Here is a 21202-nt window from a genome sequence, read left to right as displayed (position 1 = left end):
GAATTCTAAATCACCCACTCAGGGCCGGGTACGGAGAGGGTTTTCGATTGTTTGAACCTGGAATTTAATTAAATTTTTATTTGAGTTTTGCTGCCAAAAAGCGGGGCCTTGGCTGCAATTCTAGCCACTACTGCACACTTCAGCATCCATTTTCCTCCCACTCCAACGGGACCCAAACAGGGTAAAAGATGTCAAGAAAGATGTTTGGGTAGTGCTGGGGAGGAAAGTTACGCTCAGGCTCTGCTTCTTTTTTTCTTTTTCTTGTTTTTTTTGGTTCCTCCCGGAAGTCCATCCAGTTTGAGGACTTGATTGCATTGCATCACTGGTGGTTTTTATTTTTGTTGCTATCCGTTTCCCAAGTCTTACCGGCAAGAGTGAAGACGATTAGATCGAGCGGGAATGGATTTCGATTTCCTTTATTTTGTGTTTTTGTTCCTTTCGTTTCACTGCAAATGGGTTTCCGAGTGTACCAAGAATTAAACGGGAGTGTAAATAAGCCAAGTTTGCTCGGTGCAGCCGTTGTTTCTTCCGTCTTCGAGGATAAGCACTGCATTTGCTGATTTGCGCCAAAAGACAATTTACGATCAGTCAAGCGGAGACAACGGAGTGCGATGGGCGAAGGAACGGAGGAATTCGAAATTAATGTCACCAGCAATCCGCTCTTTATTTATTTCCTAAATTCTTCCACTCCAAGTTTGAGATTAAAACTCTGTGGGCAGTGTTCGCGCTGCTATTCAATTACAGTTTGCCAATAAATTTGTGTTGCACTTGTGGCAAGGGGATTCATTTTCACACCAATGGGTTGAAGGCATGCCGAGCACTCAGGGTGAAAGATCAAGCTATGCCACATTTCATTTCATTCCTCAATTTTGGTGTGCGCTAGTCGGTAAACCGGTCACTTAATTTGCATTATTGTAATTTCACCATCGCATAATGAGTATGCAAGTGCATTCCGATCAATCAGCTTCCGTCCCATTCGCTGTGTGTTTGTGGGATAAGCATGGGGCAGAAAATAGATGACAAAGTGAGACAAAGGAGGTAAAGGTTCATCGTTTGAGTCGAAATGGAATTTTGTAGGTTAATTTGCATAATTACAAAATGTTTTAGACTTGAAAGTTAGATATCGTAAAATCATCCCTGAAGAAATGCTTGGAATCAAATAAAATGCATTGTGGAAGCGCTACCAAGTCATTCGTTGAGCGTGGGTTTAAAAAAATATTTTGTATTTGACTTTTTTTAAATTATTCACACTTTTTAACAAATCTGCGACTCGTTCCTCTGATGGATTGCTACTTCATATCGCATGCCCTTATTTGTCCGGGAATCCGCGTGCGCTGATTCGATTTCCAATCTTTGATCGTTGACCTATCTCGTGACATGGCCTCTTTTCTCTCTCTCCTTCTCTCTCTCTCTCTCTATCTCTCTCTCTCTCTCTCTCTCTCACACTCTATCTCTCTTTCTATTTCACTCTCTTTCTCTCTCTTTCCCTCTCTCAATCAATTCCGTATTTTATATCACTGTCGATCAGCTTATCGTTTTAATCGATTAGCGCACCTGTCTTTATCATTGGCTGGTATTATTGAATCCGTTCGTAGCGGGGACGTACGGCGCTCACATAAAATTCTAGGGATGGCAACATATTTCTTGAGCCCGGTCCTACAATGCTGCGGTGAATAACTGTAGCAACCATCTAGTACGTTAGGAAAATGAGTGTCGGGAGGTACGCCGCCGCTACGAACGGATTCAATAATACCAGCCATTATCTCGCACTTGTTATGACAAGTGCGCTATCTCTCTTAAGTCAACATACAAACATGCGTTACAGCTTGTTATTCGTTTTTAAATGAATATTTGTTTGGAGTTTATTTATTCTCTTACATTAATCTTAAAAGCTCTCTTTAAAAAAAGTCGATTAAAAAGTTTAAAATAAGTAAAAGTCGTAAAAGTCTGTTTTCTGTTCAATACGTTTATTGATCATTGTTTAAATTAGGGCTACTTATACTTCGATATAAAAAATCAATCAAATTGATCAAATTGTTATGAAAACATTATTCATTTGAAACAATGATTTAAATAATTGTTTAAAGTTCAATCAATTTTCGGCATACATTAGTATAAAGTGAAAAAGTAAAGCATTTCAACAAATTCGAAAGAGCTTCTTGGTACATAATTCCCGTACAACTCAGCCGTAAAGCAAATTGCATACCGGTAGGCGTTTAAGGTGACGCTACGCAATAAATAGCGTCCAAAAACGTGTGAACTACATGTACATTTCTCCGTAACATTAGTTTATAAGATTTACTCAATGTTAAGTTTTGATATTTGAGAAAAAAATCCATTTTTTTTTTTCAATATTATTATTTCCATGCTATTTTATACTACTCTATGCAGTTTTGTTAGATTATTGTTCCCGATTTATTCGTTAAATTATGCAACATAGCTTGATACATCCATTACCCCAACAGATGCATAGTTCATAATACTGTGAAAATAACATGTTTCCCTTTATCCTGGGAAATCTTTGAAACACTGAAAAAAATAACATAAAATAAATAACCAGCTTTTGCTACGTTGTGGTTGGGACGATGGGCAAAGTGTAGTGTATCATTGGCATCTATCCTTTGCAAGCATGGTCTTAGGGGGAAATATATACCATTGGAGGGTTTCCGACGGGCGCAATTTCATCTACCGGTCACCGCTCGGGTAACTCATTACGGTTCGTTCCTATGATATGTCACGTTTTGCGGATACTTTGCAGCACTTTAAGGATTGGACCCGGCCCAACCACGAAAGCCGCCGTCGCTTTGTCTGCGTACGGTCCATGCACTTTGCTTCGCATTCTTTGTGTTCGCTCGATAGGTGGGAAAAGCTTGTGATCTTAAGCTAGGTTGGAATACATTTTTATTGCATTTTTCTTCTGGAAAAAGTGACGTACAATATTCGTTAGGCTTTAGGAAACGATCATAACTGAATATTGTTATTTTTAATTATACAAATGCTACCATTTTGAACCAACGTCTGTCAATTTTATTTGTTAGTCCATTTCAGTCATGATATTATCCACATTTGAAAGCTGCTATCTGTGTCATAAAACATGAAAAAACAAATATTCACCTTAAGACCCATCAACAACCACGCTAAATATAGATCTATGTCAGATAAAGAAAAGTAAAGCATTCGCTTAACCCCTTCGATCTGATCCAGTCATCCGCTCAACAGGACTGGCCTTAGCGGTGGCTTTGACATTTTATTTCGCCAATAGTGGAAGGTGTAAAAGTACAGGTTTGCAAGCACAAAGAAAAACAATGTCACCGCACCAGACAGCCAACCCAGACAGTGAGAGGAAAAAGCTAATCAAACCCGAAATAGATGTGTACACACCTTTGCTGGGTGCACTCCGTCACGATCGAGTAACGTTCAAAGCGATGCGGGCTTTATGGCTTTACAGCGCGCTGACCTGTCTCAATGTTACGACACGCCATGAAAACTGGACCGAGAGGATGGGGGGAGGGGGGAGGGGAAAGGAAAAAACACACTATCACTCACAATCACAAGCGCTACGCCCTATCCTAAGCTTTTTGGATGAGGGTGGGTCAAACATGAAGCGGTAATGAATTTCAAAGCCATTTAAAATGCGCCAAATTTTTGCTAGCTTCACTGATCTGAAGAAAGTGCGCTCTTTTCACAAGGATCGATAGCAGCGCTTTATAGAGTGGTTGCATGCGGTGGATGTAACTAAAAATCAAATACAAAACATTTCAGGTGAACCATGCAGCCTTGTCCTTTTCGGGATAAAAACCAGTGGGTGGAACTTTTTGGCAAAACATTACAATCACTGCGGCAAAACTACACGCTACAGACTGGACAGTCAACAATTGTTTGTAATTTCGATCAAAATGTAAGATACATGAAATTATACCGTGCTCCATTTGTTAGGGTTTACCATACTCGCATGGCACGGATGCATAAAACTTTTCCATACCTTGCTTCCAGACACAGCGCAACCATGTTACGAATTTGTTTGTCCATTTGGTCAAGCACTTTGCTGACGGTGGTGTTGTTTTTTTTTCCTTTGTTACATAACAAAACAATCCCACCGACGCTGTTATCCTTCCCAGCTGCTATGGATGTATTTAGCATGCGTTCGGGAGGAACAACCTGGGAAAACGGGCAAATGCTTGATGGTGGAGTTTTCTCATTTTGAAATGTTGTATCCAATTTCGGAACATCGAGAGTATGTTGTGTTTGTGTGCTTATACGTGGAAGGATAAGGAAGCGATGGGAAGTGAATGAAATAAGCAAACGTCTCTAAGCACTCGATTGTTGTTTGCGGTTTCGTTTTTTTTTTCTTTCTTTTTTACATCCAGGAACCAAGGATGAGCTTTACCCCGTACCAAGCAAACAGAAAGTCGGATTCCGGTGGTGGAAAGGAAACGAAATGTAAATCGAGCATGACAGTGTTTGTGCAGCCTTAGCCAAGAGCGGCAGCAAGGGACGCTGTCCGGAGTCACAGATCATTAAAGGATTGTTGCACGTCATACTGTCTGTGTTCCACTCGAAGCATTCCATTTGCTGCAATGCCCCATTCAAAGTCACCCATTTTGTGGGATGCATCTTTATGTGATGAGAAATGCAATTTGACCCGATGTGCTTTAAAATGAATTCGGTGGTATAGAAAGCTGTACGGTGAAGCCGGAATGAAATGCACCGGATGTCAACTGATCAAAGTTAAATTTTGGTTCGGTTGGAGACCACAGCAAGTTTTAGACACGATTCTTTAAATGAGCTCCACAAAAACGTAGTACAAGACACTTACCAACGTATTTTTTGTATCTGAAAAGGTGTCACAGCTTCCACCAACAACAATACATTAAACCAAACCACAGAAAAGAACTTTTTTTTTATACAAAAATCGATGGAATGAATAATGTTTGTTGTGAGGAAGTTTTGTGTTTTGAGTTTTCAAAGCATTTTCACATGATTGACCAAATGGTATGATAGTGGTAGCATTCATGTTTTAATTTCCGTTTTGTAATTAGTTTTGTGTGACTTCAACTTACACCATCTCTACCAGGAGCACAGCCTTCGGTCGCTGTTAGCTCTAACGTTGTTGGCACTGGACGGAGAAGGCATAGTGTTCCGAAACAACTTTTATCTACATCCTTTGCTTAATGTGATACCGCCCCACTGCGCTTGGCAACAGTACAAGTGTGGATGGAATGAAAAATTGATTTTTTCGCGGTTGAGAGCGGCAAAAGTCATTGACAGCGAAACTTTTGCACAAATGGAACTTACCAGAAGAGAACGAATGTTTTAAGAAGGTTTCCATTAAAAATATTGGATATTAATGCTTCGTCCTGTAGGCAATCTTGATATGTTCAATATTGGTGTGCTAGTGGAATATCTATATTCATTCTAAGTACATTTTGAAATCCAAATATGCACAGATATAAAGCTCAATTTCAGCCCCGAATACTAAATGTGCACATTTAAAGCGTACAGTATATTACCATTGGTGGGAATGATCTTTCTCGTGAAACTATAGTTTGCATAACAATGTTGTTTAATTTTATTAATTTTGAGTACAATTTTGGACATCATTTCTTCAAACCATGAGATTCTTCCCAGCTTTTCACTATTTTATCTTTCATCAGCAAAATTAAAATGTGCAACATTGTGCATCTTGTTTATGGCTAATGTAAGACGAAACCAAACATTCATGCGTGCTAAATAGTTCGAAGATAAGCGAGAATAGTTAATGAAAGTGCTGAAAGCATACAATAGCGAGAGGATACAAAAAAAAACTGAAATGACAATCATTCTCAATACGTCTCTGGCACAATGGCTGCACCGTTCGCTATGAATTTCCACCATCAAGCATTCAACATTTCGTCAGCATATTGGCTTAATCTCGATATCTGCATCCCGTCAAACACGAACACGATGTCACTTCCTTCCCGTAATCGCATCCTGAATTCCTGCAACAGGAAATCATTAAGAATCTTACCCGTCGTCTGAGGTCCCAGCGGAATCTCTTAAGCTCCATTCGGCAAAAACCGAGTAGAGAAACTGCTACAGCTAAGCCATTATAGTCAGTTCGATATTGTGATTGCAGATATGGGTTGCATATTGCTGGTTCGTCGGAACTGTGCCCGGTCTATTCGTTACTGGTTAGTTCGTCTCACCAATCTAGCCGTCGCCATTGGCTGAGGAGGCACGTAATTGAGCCAAGCATTTTGTTATTGCTACAATAAATGTTTTGTTGGAACATATCATGCCGCATCTCGGAGCTAGCTCTCGCGTGGACGTGCAGTTGAATTGTCATTGCCAGAATACGCTCTCAGCTCCGGAATCGAGTATATGTGTGTGTGTGTGTGTGTTTGTCAGGTTTGTCAAGATCAGGATGCGCCAACACACCGCTGGCGGAAGCCTGTTTGCTGCACCGGAATCTACTGCAGCAACCCGTCCCGTCCAAGGATTTGTAAGGTTGATAGGCCGTTCTTCAAATGCAGACAACGCGATGATGTTATGATAATTTCCATTCGCTCATTTGGTGAAGTGGTTTAACGAGTACAGTTGAAGGTAGCCCCCAGCGGCATCGCTGGTGCAACAAACAATAAGCTCTACTTACTCTTGGAGAGCTAGAAGACAGCTTGGCAACACAGCCAATCAAAGACAGAAAGGAAATGGTTCAACATGCCTTCGCTCGTTATCGCAAGTGATACCACAAGGGCTTTTTGGGATGCATTCAATGGATGGATACATATGTGTGTCATTGGCAGGGGATTTCGGTGCAGCATTAGTGTAGCGGTGCTCTACGGCACGGGAATTCCACCACAGCAGGTGAGTTCTTGTGTAGGTGCACTTGGAGGATGTGAGCCTCAGATTGTGTGCTTAGCAGAAAGTTCCAGATGGGCAGTTGCACTATCCGACGGAGGTACTTTATTCATTTCGATTGAATAAGAGTTTTCCAATTTCTTGTAAAAAATTGATTTGATCAAGACAATTTGAATACATTTTTTTGACGAATTGAAACTGTCAACTCGAAGAAAAGTCCTGTAATATTACTTGGCTATAATTGTCGCATGTTGTTGAAACCTTTGAACAAAGAGTCAATTTAGCATGAATAATTGGTTTTTGTGTATGTAAAACATGAAAAAGGACATACATTCCTAGCAGTAGGATATATTCCTCCGAAGATTGATATGATGTTATTTAAAACAGATTTATTTAATTCATTTTACCATTTCCATTTGCATCAAATTAAAGCTTTTTTTGTTTGTTTTTCAACCCCTTACAAGTAAAATAACATAGCAAAATTATATATAAAACACTCAATTCAATTTAAAGTATAAAGGAGAAGAAAGGTTACTTTGCTGTTCTAATACAATAGAAATATAATTGAAGGTCAGCTTTTCAATATTTAAAAATGCCGAGTAAATATTGATATCTTTAAGTCATTTATTGTTAACAAATTACAGTATACTCAGTAATAAAGCTCCTGTTTCATTACTCTTTATATCAATATATTCTACTCACCATATAAATTTCAGGTTTTATTCTAGCAAAGATTTCAAAGAAAACTTTTTCAAGACTTTTATTTTGTCTCCAACTTCCTTACCATTAGTGTTCGCGGAAAACCACTATGATAGCACGGCCTCTGTTGAACAACTTTTTATTGTGATTCGTCAATAAAATAATCAGAAACAAAAGCTTTGTCGTGGAAGCTCACCATCGATCAATTGGTGAGCTTCCCACAGTCCCTTCCTAGCATTATATTACCTTTCCTATTTTCCTTTCCTGTTGCATCGTACTCATGCCACCGGTGTGCTGGAAAATATTTCACTCCGTGATTGCATACAAAGTGCATTTGCATTAGTCCTTTAGCCCCAGGCCAACCCGCTCGGAAACTTGATTAGCCTGTGCACATTATTCGAAGTGCTATCCATTATGCGCTTTTCTTTCCTGCTAGCGATAAGAATTCCGGTGCCTGCAGATGAATAAATACGCTCCGATAGGCTGATGAACACAGCCGGCACAGCAAATTGATAATTGATGCAAACGCAACCTTCCCATCGGACCCTCCATGCCATTTCTCGCCCAGGCAATCAATTCCGACAACCGTCCCACATCGTTTCGCAACGACTCGTATTTCATCGGATTGTAATTTCTAGTTTGTTCTCTTGAAGTGGAAAAAGAGGAAAACTTACTCTCTCCCAGTGCTTACCAGATGATAATTCTGTTAAAATATTAGCTACAACCAGTGTGTCACACTGCTGGGCGGAAAAGGTGGAAGGGAGATCCATTGGGGAAGCAGTGAAACGGAAAGCCTTCTGCCACAAGCGCCAGCCCACCGTGGAGAACAACATGGGCGGAAGATAACAACATGTAAACATAATCATTTGCATGTCATGGATCAAAACCCTTCGGTGGTTCCGTGGGAAGAGCGAGGAACGGTTCCTGTTTAGGAAAGCTACATAATGTCTCGTACATTTCATTTGTGATTGAGTATCTTCCTGTGTAAGTCTGTGTGTGTGTGCTTCTTCAGAATTATATGCAGCCGATCGAAGGATGCAGTGCAGGTCATACATCACACTTTCCGTGTACAATATGTGATTAGAGTTTGGGGTGAATCATAGCCCCTGCATAGTACATACGACTGTCTATGCATGGGCTTCTCTGTAATGGTGTCTGACCTGCAGTATAAAGGTTAAAGTAGGTCGATTTACAAGGCACTGTCAAGAGTGAATCTGAAGAGGAGATGGCCAGGTCAAAGGCGGAGTGGTAATTTTCTCACCTTAATTTCATTTACTCAAACGCATCAAACGCATTTCATCAGCCTACTCACCGGTTGGTTAAATGTTTGACATTATGATTCTTTATTTCGACTTAAAACACTAGTGTGAAAACATTCGTTTCAGGAACCCGATGTGATGCGCGGACGTACATCATTCCATCGGAGAGTGGGAGTGTGAGTGTCTGCTTGCTTTGACTGGAGAGCCCTTCCTACCGTGACGACCTGTGACTCGGTGCATAACGAAAGCAGTTCATTTCTATGTACATAGCAACCCTGAACAACCAGACTCGTGGGTGGCTCACGGGGTTGACGTCTAGTTCGGAATGATTTACTTGATGCAATTTTCACAACCTTCGTGCTACACTAGGTACAGCTGGCTTTTAAGCTACCTTTGAATTTATTGAATGTGATCATCGTTTGAGGAAAGCACCGCAAATGTAAAAAAGAAGTGTTTGTTTATGTTATGACGTAGAGGTCGAGAAAACATCAACAAATAATTTAGACCCTATAATTAAGTGTGAACAGGGCAGTAGGACCACATGATGTAGGTGGTAGCGCTCCGACTAATATATGATATTTTGATGCTTATTGCTTACTTACTGACTTATTCGGCGCCATAGCCGCTTTGAGGTCTTGATCTCCTGCAGGACTGTCTAAAATCGCTCTCACGATTTCGGGTCTTCCTCTACCAAAAGTATGTGACTGCCTGTTACAGTATAGTTAAAATTTGCCGTTTGAATGTCTTTTGCTTGAGGAACTTTGAATAAAAATTTGTCGACAGGCTATATATTATTTTTAATAAGCATTAAAAACTGATGTATTATGACATGGTACTGAGGCCTAAAATAAAATAAAGGGGTTCAGGACAGAAAAGAAAAAAAAAGTCAAATATGTTTCAAAAGTAAACTCTCAAGGAGGTTAAGGTACAGTCAAAATTTAATGGAATAATTAAACATTTTTCAAGGGTAGACTGGAACAAAACTGGAAAATCATTTTTCCTGTCACGCTACATTCAATAACTGGTCAAAGCCACTTTCAAGATATCTAACAAGTTCAGCAGGAAAAGAAATAGAATTGCAGGTAATTTAAACCAAACTAGACCGAGTGTAAATCCTCTTTGTTCAGAATTCAGAGTTCCCTTATTTAGAGTCAACAACTGTCTATTTCCACCATTAAAATGCTCCCCAATCACAGCGTCTATCGCTATCTATTCCTAACCGTGTCCACAACATACCTTAACACTATCGTGACTTAATCTAGAGATGCCTAACGGTTCTCTAGCCGAAAACAAAGCAGAGATACAATAGAGAGACAGTGAACTCCTTCCCTACCAGCTGCCCTCGTTCGTTTTCCGCGCTCTAAAACCTTCGTGCTGCGATAAAAATGCAGCGAAATAGTACGATCGATCCCATCGACTCCATCGGCGCAGGAAGTTTACCCGATCGGTACAAACCATTAAAGCTAGTGTGGCAGTAAGTTGTCACCATGCGACGTCCACCTGTCGTCAACCTGTGCTAATTGGGCACGCGGGCTTGCTGCGAAATCGTCTCGATCGTGTACGATTGTGACCCAATCGCCCTAAACTGCCGTTGCGTCACGGTTTTCATGTGCCCGAACACCGTACGACTCACAGTGCCTTTTCTTTCAGCATCTTACCGACCGCGTGCGGCCGATCGAACGATGACATGATCGCGCCAACGAACCACCGGAACAGCCGCCCGGCCAGATAGTGCAGTGCGGCCAGGAGAGCGATCGCCAGCAGCACCGCCGCCCCGACCACGTCGTAGTAGTGGTACACCAGGAAGGACATGTGAGCTGCAGGATAGCGATAGTGATCGGCACCGCCGTGCCGGATGACGTACTCCGTCCACCAGACCGCTTTCTCGACCGGGCGCATCGGTTGATCGCGCACCAAGCGTCCCAACCGGGCCACGTTGCGCTTATACCTGCGCGAGTTCGGTGTGTGAAAAATTCGTTTCGATCGGATTGAATCACAGCGAAGCTGAAGGAAGGTTTCGAACAATGGTACACTTACCGCTTGTTGCTGGCCACGTCGAGAATGCACTCACGGAGCGATTCCACCGTGAGCCGCTCCATCCACACCGAGCGGCCGATGCCCCGCTCGGTCACCTTGTCCGCGTTGCCAAACTGATCGAAGTTGAACGGTATCACGACCAGCGGGACATGTCGGTCGATCGCTTCCTCCATCGATTGCTGGCCGCCCTGCATCACAAACACGCGCACCTTCGGATGGGCTGCATAGGGAGGCAGAAAGACGGAGATGAAGAAGAGCAAAGATTGTGTGAGACCATGGTTGAACGAAAACCGAGAATCTATTACAACACTTATCGCTCAACAGCACGCCATTGACAGTGACGGAGTTATTTAATGTTTACCGTTGGTATGTTTCCCCCTTTTTGGTACTGTGGCTCTGAGCTTAGTTTTGTTTTAGCCGAAATATGTTGTGCCTCCTTCCAACCGTGCAGCGTTTGCTTTGGGCTGCCGTTTTTAAGGCACCACTCACATAACACACCCTTCGCCCGTGAACGGGAGATAAGCGACATTGCATGACACCGTTCGTTTTGCCACAAAAGATGCACCTTTTATCTAACCGCGTCTAGCCCGGTATCTAACCTTTCTCGCCGTGTTACAGATTTTACGCTTGCGCCAAATGGACAGACGCAAAACAAAAATGGATTAAAAAATTCACAACAATCAAAAGTATCTAATTTTATGATTGTCTAACAGCTTGAAAAATTAAACATTAATACTGCACGGAGCACGGAAAGTTTTCACTTTTGGCAAAAGAGCGTTTTGGCGAATTTCGAACATATGTCAGATAATGCCGTATACATTAGCGGGCTCGTTATGAAAGCATAGCGTCTGCATCACACGCCTATTGCTACGCCCGCATTACAAAGTCGGTGTATGGGCACGGTCGGTGTGTCGTTTTCATTTCCGAAGCATTCATTATTCATCGCTAGCGTTAGCAAAAACCAAACCAAACAACTGTATCATCTTCTCACAGCATCATCTGCACGTATGGCATTGAAAAAGCTCGCGCCAAAGTCACCACAAACGGCGAGCTTTAGCAGAGCGTCGAGGGCAAACAATACTTTACATAATTAATTTCTTCTTTCTCGTGACGTGCGCTTTTAGAGCAGCCGCGCAGATGAGTCGTTGCCAGGGGAACCTGTTTTGCCACCGGGACACCTTGGGATATATGTGTCGAACAATATAGCACGTCCAAGAAGGTCGTTTCCTCGCGGCGAACTTGACATCTTCGGTTCGCCCAATTTTGCATCCGAAATTGGTAGCCCAAGCTTCGACGGTTGTTATGCAATCGAGGAGGAGGCGAATTTATAGACCAATCGAACGATTGTTTTGGCGGCGAAGTTGTGTAGGTTATCTGCGGCCCCTCCCCCCGGTGAAAGAATCAACAATGCTAGCAAACAAAAAAACCTGTTTTGTGTAGGCAAATTCACTGCAGCGCTTGCCAACTGGGAGAGTCTTTCGGATTATCATATCGAACGTCTTTGCACATTCAATGTCATGAGTCAGCAGCACGATAACGGCGACTGAAGGTTAGCCTAATGCCAAATGTCTGATGATCAATAGCACTTCCACCGATATGGAAATGTCGATACGAGCAAGTGAAAGCGGTCGGACTCGCGCCTACAGTGGACTCCCGAATGAAAGTCCCAAACTTTAGATCCAGTGAAGTCGTAGCTACTATCAAGACATTGCCTACGAACGGGAGATGGTTTCCCTATATCATCCTGACCTGCACAACAATGAGTGTTTTTGGAGTGAGTTGGCTAGCTGAAGGTGTACGCCGTGCGCCAAATGATCAAACGTCCCAGAAAGTGAAATCAGTGATGTGGGCGTCGGCTTTTTATTACTCCTTCGTTTGAAGTTTGGGTTTATAGGTGATTTACTATTGCAAACAACTGTGCCGAAGGTAACGGTCGATATGATTAAAAGGCTTTTAAAGACGTTACTCGGTTGCGTAGTTGAACAATTATTGTCTAGTATATTACTGGCACGACCGTGAGTAGGTCATTACGCCAAGACGAAACGCAATAATCAGGTTAGTTACTGATTTCCGATTAACTAATGTCATTTCAGCAATCCAGATATGACTCGCGTAAGCTCTCGGATAGTAGATACAGGTGTCATTACATCAACATTGACTACGACGTTGTTTTGATTAGCACTAAGCGTGCGAATTGAATCAGGTACATCACTTTCTTTCCAAGAAGTACACGGTTTTACCCGACTTCAACAAATTCGCTCCAGATGAGTATTGACCCCGATCTCGAGCACGTGAGTAAAGATGGACCACTTTAACCGTGCCAAATAGATGTTGGATGATCATGCGATTCTGTTCCGGAAATCCCATTTCCACCCTCGTGTTTGGCGTTGAAATCAGCAAACGCTCTCTGTACCATGTGCGAATTGGCAACTTCAACAATGCTCGCGTCCCACTATCGTTAAACAAATGTCAACACACTGCCAACGAGGTGTCTCCATTGAGAACGATGCCAAGTTAGGAGAAGGCAGTGCGGTTTGAAAAAAGAAGCAACGGAGGCATATTTCAGTTAAGATAACCCATTTGTTTGCCAAAAACTAAAACCGCAAGTAAACCAAATGACGAGAAGCGACCTTGAGGAATACTCACAAAAAAAAACAAACTCCTGACCAGGTGCACGCGCGCGAGTCGTTAAACGAGTCAGTTGCCATGTTTTAATGTTAATCCAGTAATGAGCATTTGTTTTTAAGCATCAATTAAGCGCTGGGCTACATCTCAGTCCGCTTGTGTGTACACATGAGGCAGTTATGCTAAGCCCGCGCTACATCGTCGTTAGATTAGCTAATAGTGAGCACTTGACAGTGACATCTATCCATTAACATATTAGCATTTTTTGTTGTTTGGAATGTCTACCAGCTCCTCAAAATGCTCCTCCTACCACTCTATTTTTAAAACACACCCAGACATTAAGATGCTCCTCTAGGCAACCCCCGAAAAAGAGAGTACTCAGTTTACACAACACCCTCGGCCAAAGTTAGTTGTCGTCAACCCGGCCCCACGGGAATGACGTGAGTTTGGTCCCTTTTCTGTATTCCCTTTTTTTGCGCTGTGCTACAAATATTGTCCCTCCACATTACCTCACCGGAGCAGCGGTTGAAGGCGTTCATGGAGCCGAAGTGTGAAAAGTTGATTCAATACAAACAACACATTTTACACTGTTTCCATTACCCTCCTACTTGTCGCTGCTTGGAGATCACTTCTGCTAGAGTTCGTTAGATGTTCTGGAAACTTTACCACACACACACACACACGCACACTCACCTTCTTTTTCCCACTGCCGTCTCCACTTACCTAAAAGATCCTGCTGCGGTAACCAACGCTCCATCCGAATGTTGGTCGTCCCGTTCAGGTCTAGGTCTCCATCATGCTTCCACAGCACATCGTACTTGAGCGATTTAAACACCTCCAGGAACAGGTTGAGATTGTGCTGATTGAGCGAATCGCTTCTGATGAGCGTCCCCAGGCTGAAGTACACCACCCCATGCACCGACCGGTCCAGATAGGTCTGCAGATCCGCCGGCAGCGCCTTCGGGGGCTGTATGTGCATGAAGCCGAGCTGGATCGCGTTCGGCACCAGTGGCCGCACGTAGCCGAGCGTCGGTTCCGCGTTCACCATCAAGAAATCGATCCGGCGCATCAGCTCCCACGAGCGCGTCATGTTGCTGCCAAAGTTCTGCTCGATCATCCGATCGAACACGGCAAAGTCGGTCGGCAGGATGTGGTACTGGATCATCAGGTTCGAGATGACGGCTTCGACGCGCTGCAGGAACGTCAGGTCGCGCGTAAATTTGTGGTTCATCTCCGGATGGGCGACCACGTTCATCACGTTGCCGATCGCTTCGTGGCACATGCCCATCGAATCGATCGAGCTGATGCCGATCATCGGCGCCTGGAACAGCTCGGCGAACGCGTACATCGGTGTGAACTGGTAGTACTCCACGATCACCACGTCAAAGTGTGCGTCCCGGCTGTGGATAAGCGCCTGCACGTCCGGATGGGCGAGCTGCGCCTCCAGGAAGAGTCGCGTCGTACGCCGCAGCTCCACCGCAATCTGGTAAAAGTTCATATTGCGCTGCTTCATATCGACCACGTCCAGGTTTTCCTCCACAATCCTGTACGCGTAGCTCCAATCGATCACGGTCACGTTCGGATGATCCGCCGCGAACGGATCCGTCGTCATGATCGTGAGCTCGTGGCCCCGCTCGATCAGTCCCTTCATGAACGCACGGTACACTATCTGGTGGCTGCGGGCTGGCGACGGAAAGATGGCCAACACCCTAGCGCCGCAGGCTGGGGTGGGCATCCTTGTGGCGGCCAACACGAGCAGCATCACCGACACCGGCACAGTTCCCTTGTATCCCCACATGGTTCACGTCTTTAGCCCAGAGAAACTTTCGGTGCACCCGTTTTTTTGTTTTCTTCGGCAAAGAACTCACTCGCGGTGGACACAAACAATTTTTCTTTAAGGAAGACGACACCAAACTTCACCATCAAACACTTTTCACCCGGCCAGGCTTACTGATGAGCTTTTCCCAGCAGCCCCCAAAACAGTCCCTTTATCTCGCCTAAGCGCACCGTGCCGTACGACCGTCGTTCAACTAAAAGAGCCATCTAGCGATCGTGTCGATTTTATACGACCGACTCGGCCGCCCCACACATGTTCACACGTTCGTGCGCTCGTGAGCCACACAGGCTGACCACACGGATCGGTGTGATGTTGCACGGAGCGGATGGGGAGCTCCCAAAAAATAGAGTGTTAGAGAAGCAAAAAAAAACACACACACACACACCCGTCAACCATCTGTAAGCTGTTGTCGCACGACTAGCGCAACGGATTTCTTATGCTTCGCTGCACGGGGAGGGCGATGCCAACATAGGTGATCGCTATCATGGAACGAATCGTTGTGCGATATGGTCAATATGACTGCCCCAAACGTAGAGAGATAGAGAGGGAGAGCGAAAGTAAAGGTGATGCAAGTAAAAGGTAAAGAACTGATTTGCAATTTCGGAACAGGTGCGTGTGTCGGACGAGATCTTTTCTTCTGTTTACCAACAGTTTTTGAGTAGGGCACCAAATAAACGAAACTACCTAGTTATGTCATCTTCGTCGTGCCCGACATTGAAGGTCAATGCTAGATGCATCCCACATGGTTGCGTTTTATGAATGATTAAACACACATGCCAACCGCTCCCTCGCGCTGGGTGAAAGAAAATAATGCTTGGATCATAAAATTTAAGCGCTTTGTTGTGGTCTGGTCTGTCTTAACCTCGGGTTGAAAAATTGCCAGAGGCTATTTTGTTTGCTAGTGTGGAAGTTTCGAGCTATGAGGCTTAACATCACTCACTGCGGGGACATCTCAATCGTTAAAGCAATGATTGACGCTATTTATTTTTAATCTTCAATATATTTCTAACGGAGTCCAAGGGGTATGACACACATTTCGGAGTGTTTTCTTGTAAGCGACGAACCTTTGTTTATTTTCAACTAAACATTTGATAACGCGTCCAATAAGCTCAGTATCAAAATATAACGTAAACCAAGGAAATTTCAAGTCTCGTACGAAATAAAACAGAACAATTATGCTTTACAGTCCTTCAAAGAGACCAAATAAATTGTGCCCTATTTCAGGCTCTATTGAATAAACAGAACAATTCATATAATGGTAATTAAATTTTGATTTTTTACGCGAATAATGTGTAAGTACACTGTGTTAGGCTTGGTGCCTTGGGGTTCAATATAATTTACTAGATAATACAGCTAGACAAATATAGATTATATAATAGTTCACAGGTACATGTATTGGCTTGATAAATGACTTCATATTTAAACTTAAATGCTCCAAAAACCTATACGATATAGATGAAATATAGCGGATAATCAAAGAGCATATATAACAAAAAGCTCTTGAAACATAAAATAAGGGTTAGTTATTCATAAACTTGCGTTATTTAAAAAAAGCTATATCTTTTGATATAGAACTAAAAAAACGTTGTAGGAAATAAAAGAAGAGAAATATGTTTGATAATGTTTGTTATGAATCAAGCCAAAATACAATTAAAAACCATTCAAAGTTTATGCATTGATATGTTTTATATTAACGTATTAAATAATTATATAATCCTTATCAGAGCTTAAACTTACTGCAAATGAGATATAAAATTAATAGGGAACCAAACAATAATCTTCTCACAAACTCCCAAATCAAACGATGTCCAAAGCCCAAGCAAAAAGTCACAAATTCTCACATTTGTCTTATTTCACACACAGCCCAGATAGACCAGACGAGGTCCATGGCCTTAATTTCTCAACAAACATCAGATGAAAATCAAAACAAACATCATCGACACCCTCACCTAAAACACTGATGCGCGCGATAAAGGGCGCCACAATCGATAATTGAATAAAGGTCCGGCTGGAAATAGCTTTCCCTACCCGGCTCGCGCCAACGCCCCGCCCCCAGCTCTTTAAATTCATCGCTGTGAAGGTTAGCGTTCAACTGATTAAGCACGAAATATTAGCTTTAATTTGAAGGCTCAGCGCGCATCGCGAAGGAAGCGCTTGCACCCGGCAAAGCGAGTGTCTTCAGTACAACTGAGGGAAGGCAAGGCAAAAAAGCAAAAGGGTTGCAAAAGTATCACAGTTTTACGCGCGTCGAATCGCGATTCACGACGCCGTTGGCAAAGAAGCTGTCACTCGGTGGCCCATGAGAGCGGCCGAGCTGCTTTCCCACCCCGGGCTTGAGCAACGCAACGTGTAGCGTTAAGCAGTTAGCAGCTGTTATCGAATCATTTCACCGGCCACCGGTGGACCAACGGGCAGCGCAACTGTGCGGAAACGTCTTTCCTATCGGTTGGACATCGGTTTTAGGCCTTCCTACGATGGAACAGTTTCATCGATGTTTGAAGATCGTTTGTTGGGGTTTTAAGTTTATGGCATTAGAATCGTTACGTTACGAATGCCGTAATGAGCTCATCGTCTCTTTATGTCAAGTACCCGTTCCCCCAAACAAATCCCTAGAGAAAGGAAAGAGCGCTGCTAAACCAAGCTCTTTAAACATCGATTGACCTCTTTTCATTCCCCAAAAAGTTCCCTGCCGCAGTGCTGCACACAAAAGGATGGACGAGCCCGGTGGGTTGCATTTGTCAACTGAAGTGGCTGCACGGTACGAACCGGGCAAGGTCAGCTGGCAGCGATATTGGCTGCACAGGCCTCCCACAGGCAGCATCGCTTTATGAATGGCGGGGTACCGTGCGGCATAAGTGCTCGGTCGCGGATCGGTCGCGCGCACCTTATGCTATGGATCACCGAATTTGACAATGAGTACCGGCGTGGTTGCGGTTTACATTTCAACGTGAACGTGAAAAGGCACACACCCTTCCCGCACTCCTTGTCCCGCCCTGTGCCTCACCGAAAAAGCAAACGCCGTTTGTTTGCCTACACGCCGAACAGGCCCCGCAAGCAAATGGGTGTTCAATTGTGATGCGAGATCGAGGCACGAGGGCAGCAAAGAAGGGCTCCAACGACCCGGGAGTGTGACCCGGGAGGGTGGGCTTTTCGGTCGGGGCTTGGATGCTGAAGCTTTAAAGTGTTAATGTAAGCCTTTTGCAAAGACCCCGGGAGTCTTGTAGTTTGCTTCATTCGTGCTTTTTTTCTTCTTTTGGTTCGCCTGGTTGTTTTTTTTTCGGGGAGAAGATAACATGTACAGTTTGTTTACCTAAGCGAAGCATCGAGCACGGGCGAGTGACACAAAATCGAAGACCGAAATGCCACTTAAGACTGAAGGAAAGTATTTGGCAATATGTGACTGTCTTTGTGTGCGAGGATGCGAGGTTTAAAATAGATGCAAACTTGGGTGTAAGGGGGAGGGGGGGGGGGGGGGGGTGGGATAGTATCATTTTTACTACAACTCCCTTCCCCAACCTGACCGGGCAAATATTTTACGAAACTATTCACATCTTTCACGACCAGCTTTGTAGGTTTTTTTTGGTGTTGTTCGAAAAGTAAACATATGACCACAATGCACAGAAGAGAGCAAAAAAAAAATCATTCAATTCAAAGGATCGATACAGCTGGTTCATCCCTTGCCATTGCTCCGTTCGTCGGCATCCCTCGCAATGCACAGTGCTTAGGTAATTAGTGAAATGGTGTTTCACCTTCAACGTTTGATTTGTATCGCAAACAACTAGCTCCGCTTTAAAGTTGAGCATAGGAGTTTTTGGTGTCGCACATGTGTACCGCCCCTCTTGTTTTTTTTTTTTTGTGTGTTGCTTTTGTGTGTGCCGTGATGCATTTTATCACCCTAAAGCGGGTCCGCTCATTTGAGTGTCAAATTCGTTCACACCCGGTTGGAAGCTGTGAGCGCCCAGCGTTTGCGGCTTCTATTATTAGCATCCAATAGGCATATCATGCTAAAAGCGTCATTATTAAAACAGTGGTGTGTTCAATTTGTTTGGAGAATGTACAGCACTGCACGTACGAATGGGAATAGATCGATCGAACCAATTCAAACGTGTTTGCCATGTAAAGCGTTGTCTGGTTCTGTTTTTTTTATTTTTTTTGGCGCGTGTGCTCCAATTTTACCCTATCAATCAGAAGTGATTGGAAACGAGCTGTGGATGAATGAATTTCAATTGTGATGACAGCTCTGGGAGCATTTTTCTAGCCTTTGTTCTGCTGCTGCAACCACTTACGCCGAGTTAAAGAGCCGAACGTTTTTTAAAGGTTACTTCTTGCTGTTTTTACTATTTCATTTCAAATCCGTTTACAGCTTTCCCATTCGCACAACGCAACAGCTATTCAGCAGTGGTGCTGTCTTGCTCATTAATTGATGCATAGGCTGGCTGGGCGAGAACCCGGATTGTTTGCTGTTGTGTTTAACACACACCAGCACTCCAGCCTACCTGGGTCCCATCCGTCGTGTCGCCTTGGGTGCAGATCCCGACCACGGGCAACAACATCCCGTTGGGTACGACATTTACTAGCTGTCCTCTGACACTTTACGCCCGTTACACCTTCTAGTAGCTTCTAAGAGGTAATGTAAATAGCAAACCAATTCTTTCCAATGTCAATGCTTTACTAGCAGAAAGTTTTTGTAGTTTTGCGTTCTTTTGTTGTTGTTTTTTTCTAAATCGTACGATAAAATTAATCGACCCTCGATTTATAACGCTTATTAACATGCTCACAGTACTCTTTGGAACTTTGTTGCTGATTAGCATGTAAACAAGATGTTTAATAAGTTGTACCGAACTAGGTGAAATTTAATGGCTTTTTAATGCATGACATTGGTACAAGGTCAAATTTGAAGGCCAAAGACTGACGCTATCAATCAACCATTGTACACCATCTAGTTTGTTGTTTGTGTTGTTTAAAAATAAAATAATTATTAAAAGGACATCTTCATTGAAATCGTTAAAATGAACTTCTTTACAATATTAACCATTTGAAAATATACATGCACATGAGAAAAAAATGAATAAATGTTTCGCAATAAGACACAACAAAAATAATTCCCGGCAAAGTGGTATAAGGAAGCTGCTTACGCAATATTTAAGAAGCTCTTATGGAACTTTGATGCTGAGTAATTACTGTTTATTGGCTGCTTACACAAATTTGGCTATTAGGATTGAAGTGTTTTTTTCATAATGGTGGTGTTATTTGAAATATGTTTTTACGGTTGATAAAAAAATATTATTTTTATTTTTATATTTATTTATTTCATAAATTGTAACAACTGTATACACACTTTAAACAGCCATTGAATAAAAATAAGACACCATTGGGGATTTTTTTTTTCAATGATTACTTCGATTTACTCAACTTGACCTACTTGCAATCGGAACGCTAACAAATGTGTGTTTGCCTACCCTGCCTGCCCGTTCGTTCGGTCCAAATTCACCACAGACTCTAAACCGCCTGCAGGTATGCAATCTCGTAACAGCACACGATTCGCCTACTGCTCGAACCGTTCGGGCAAGGCATTCGGAGTTTACAAACGATTGGAATGCTTTTACTACCACCCATCACGGAAGTAACCACACCTCCACCTGCCCCTCCTAACCACCTCACTAACATTCTTCTATTCCTCCCGCACGCCACACAAAACAGCTCTCAAGTAGTACAAATTAATTACCAACGGTCGAAAAGCTGGCGGCTACGATAATCATCTCTTTCCCGTCCCGGGGGTCGGTGAGCAAGGGAGTGTGCCTGTATGTTGCAAAACAGTAAGAAGCGCCCGAAACACACGCTTACCGGGCAGATGTTGCTTTCCTTTCCTTCGCGTAATCGGGTCCAGGTTCAAAGCAATGGTCAGCAT

General features: G+C 43.2%; 1 protein-coding gene across 1 annotated transcript; it reads right to left on the bottom strand.

Moving 5' to 3' along the window:
* Positions 1-9786: 9786 nt before the first annotated feature.
* LOC1280096 (UDP-glucosyltransferase 2) lies at positions 9787-15560 on the bottom strand. The gene is made up of 3 exons (XM_319899.4): positions 14181-15560; positions 10833-11052; positions 9787-10743 (listed from the first exon to the last, which is right to left on the bottom strand). The coding sequence occupies exons 1-3, from the start codon at positions 15253-15255 to the stop codon at positions 10425-10427; spliced, it is 1614 nt and encodes a 537-aa protein (XP_319899.4). The 5' UTR covers positions 15256-15560; the 3' UTR covers positions 9787-10424.
* Positions 15561-21202: the final 5642 nt, after the last annotated feature.

The sequence above is a fragment of the Anopheles gambiae genome, chromosome 3 (genome assembly GCF_943734735.2).
Source record: "Anopheles gambiae chromosome 3, idAnoGambNW_F1_1, whole genome shotgun sequence".
Lineage (NCBI taxonomy): Eukaryota > Metazoa > Arthropoda > Insecta > Diptera > Culicidae > Anopheles > Anopheles gambiae.
This window is presented reverse-complemented; position numbering and strand designations above follow the sequence as displayed.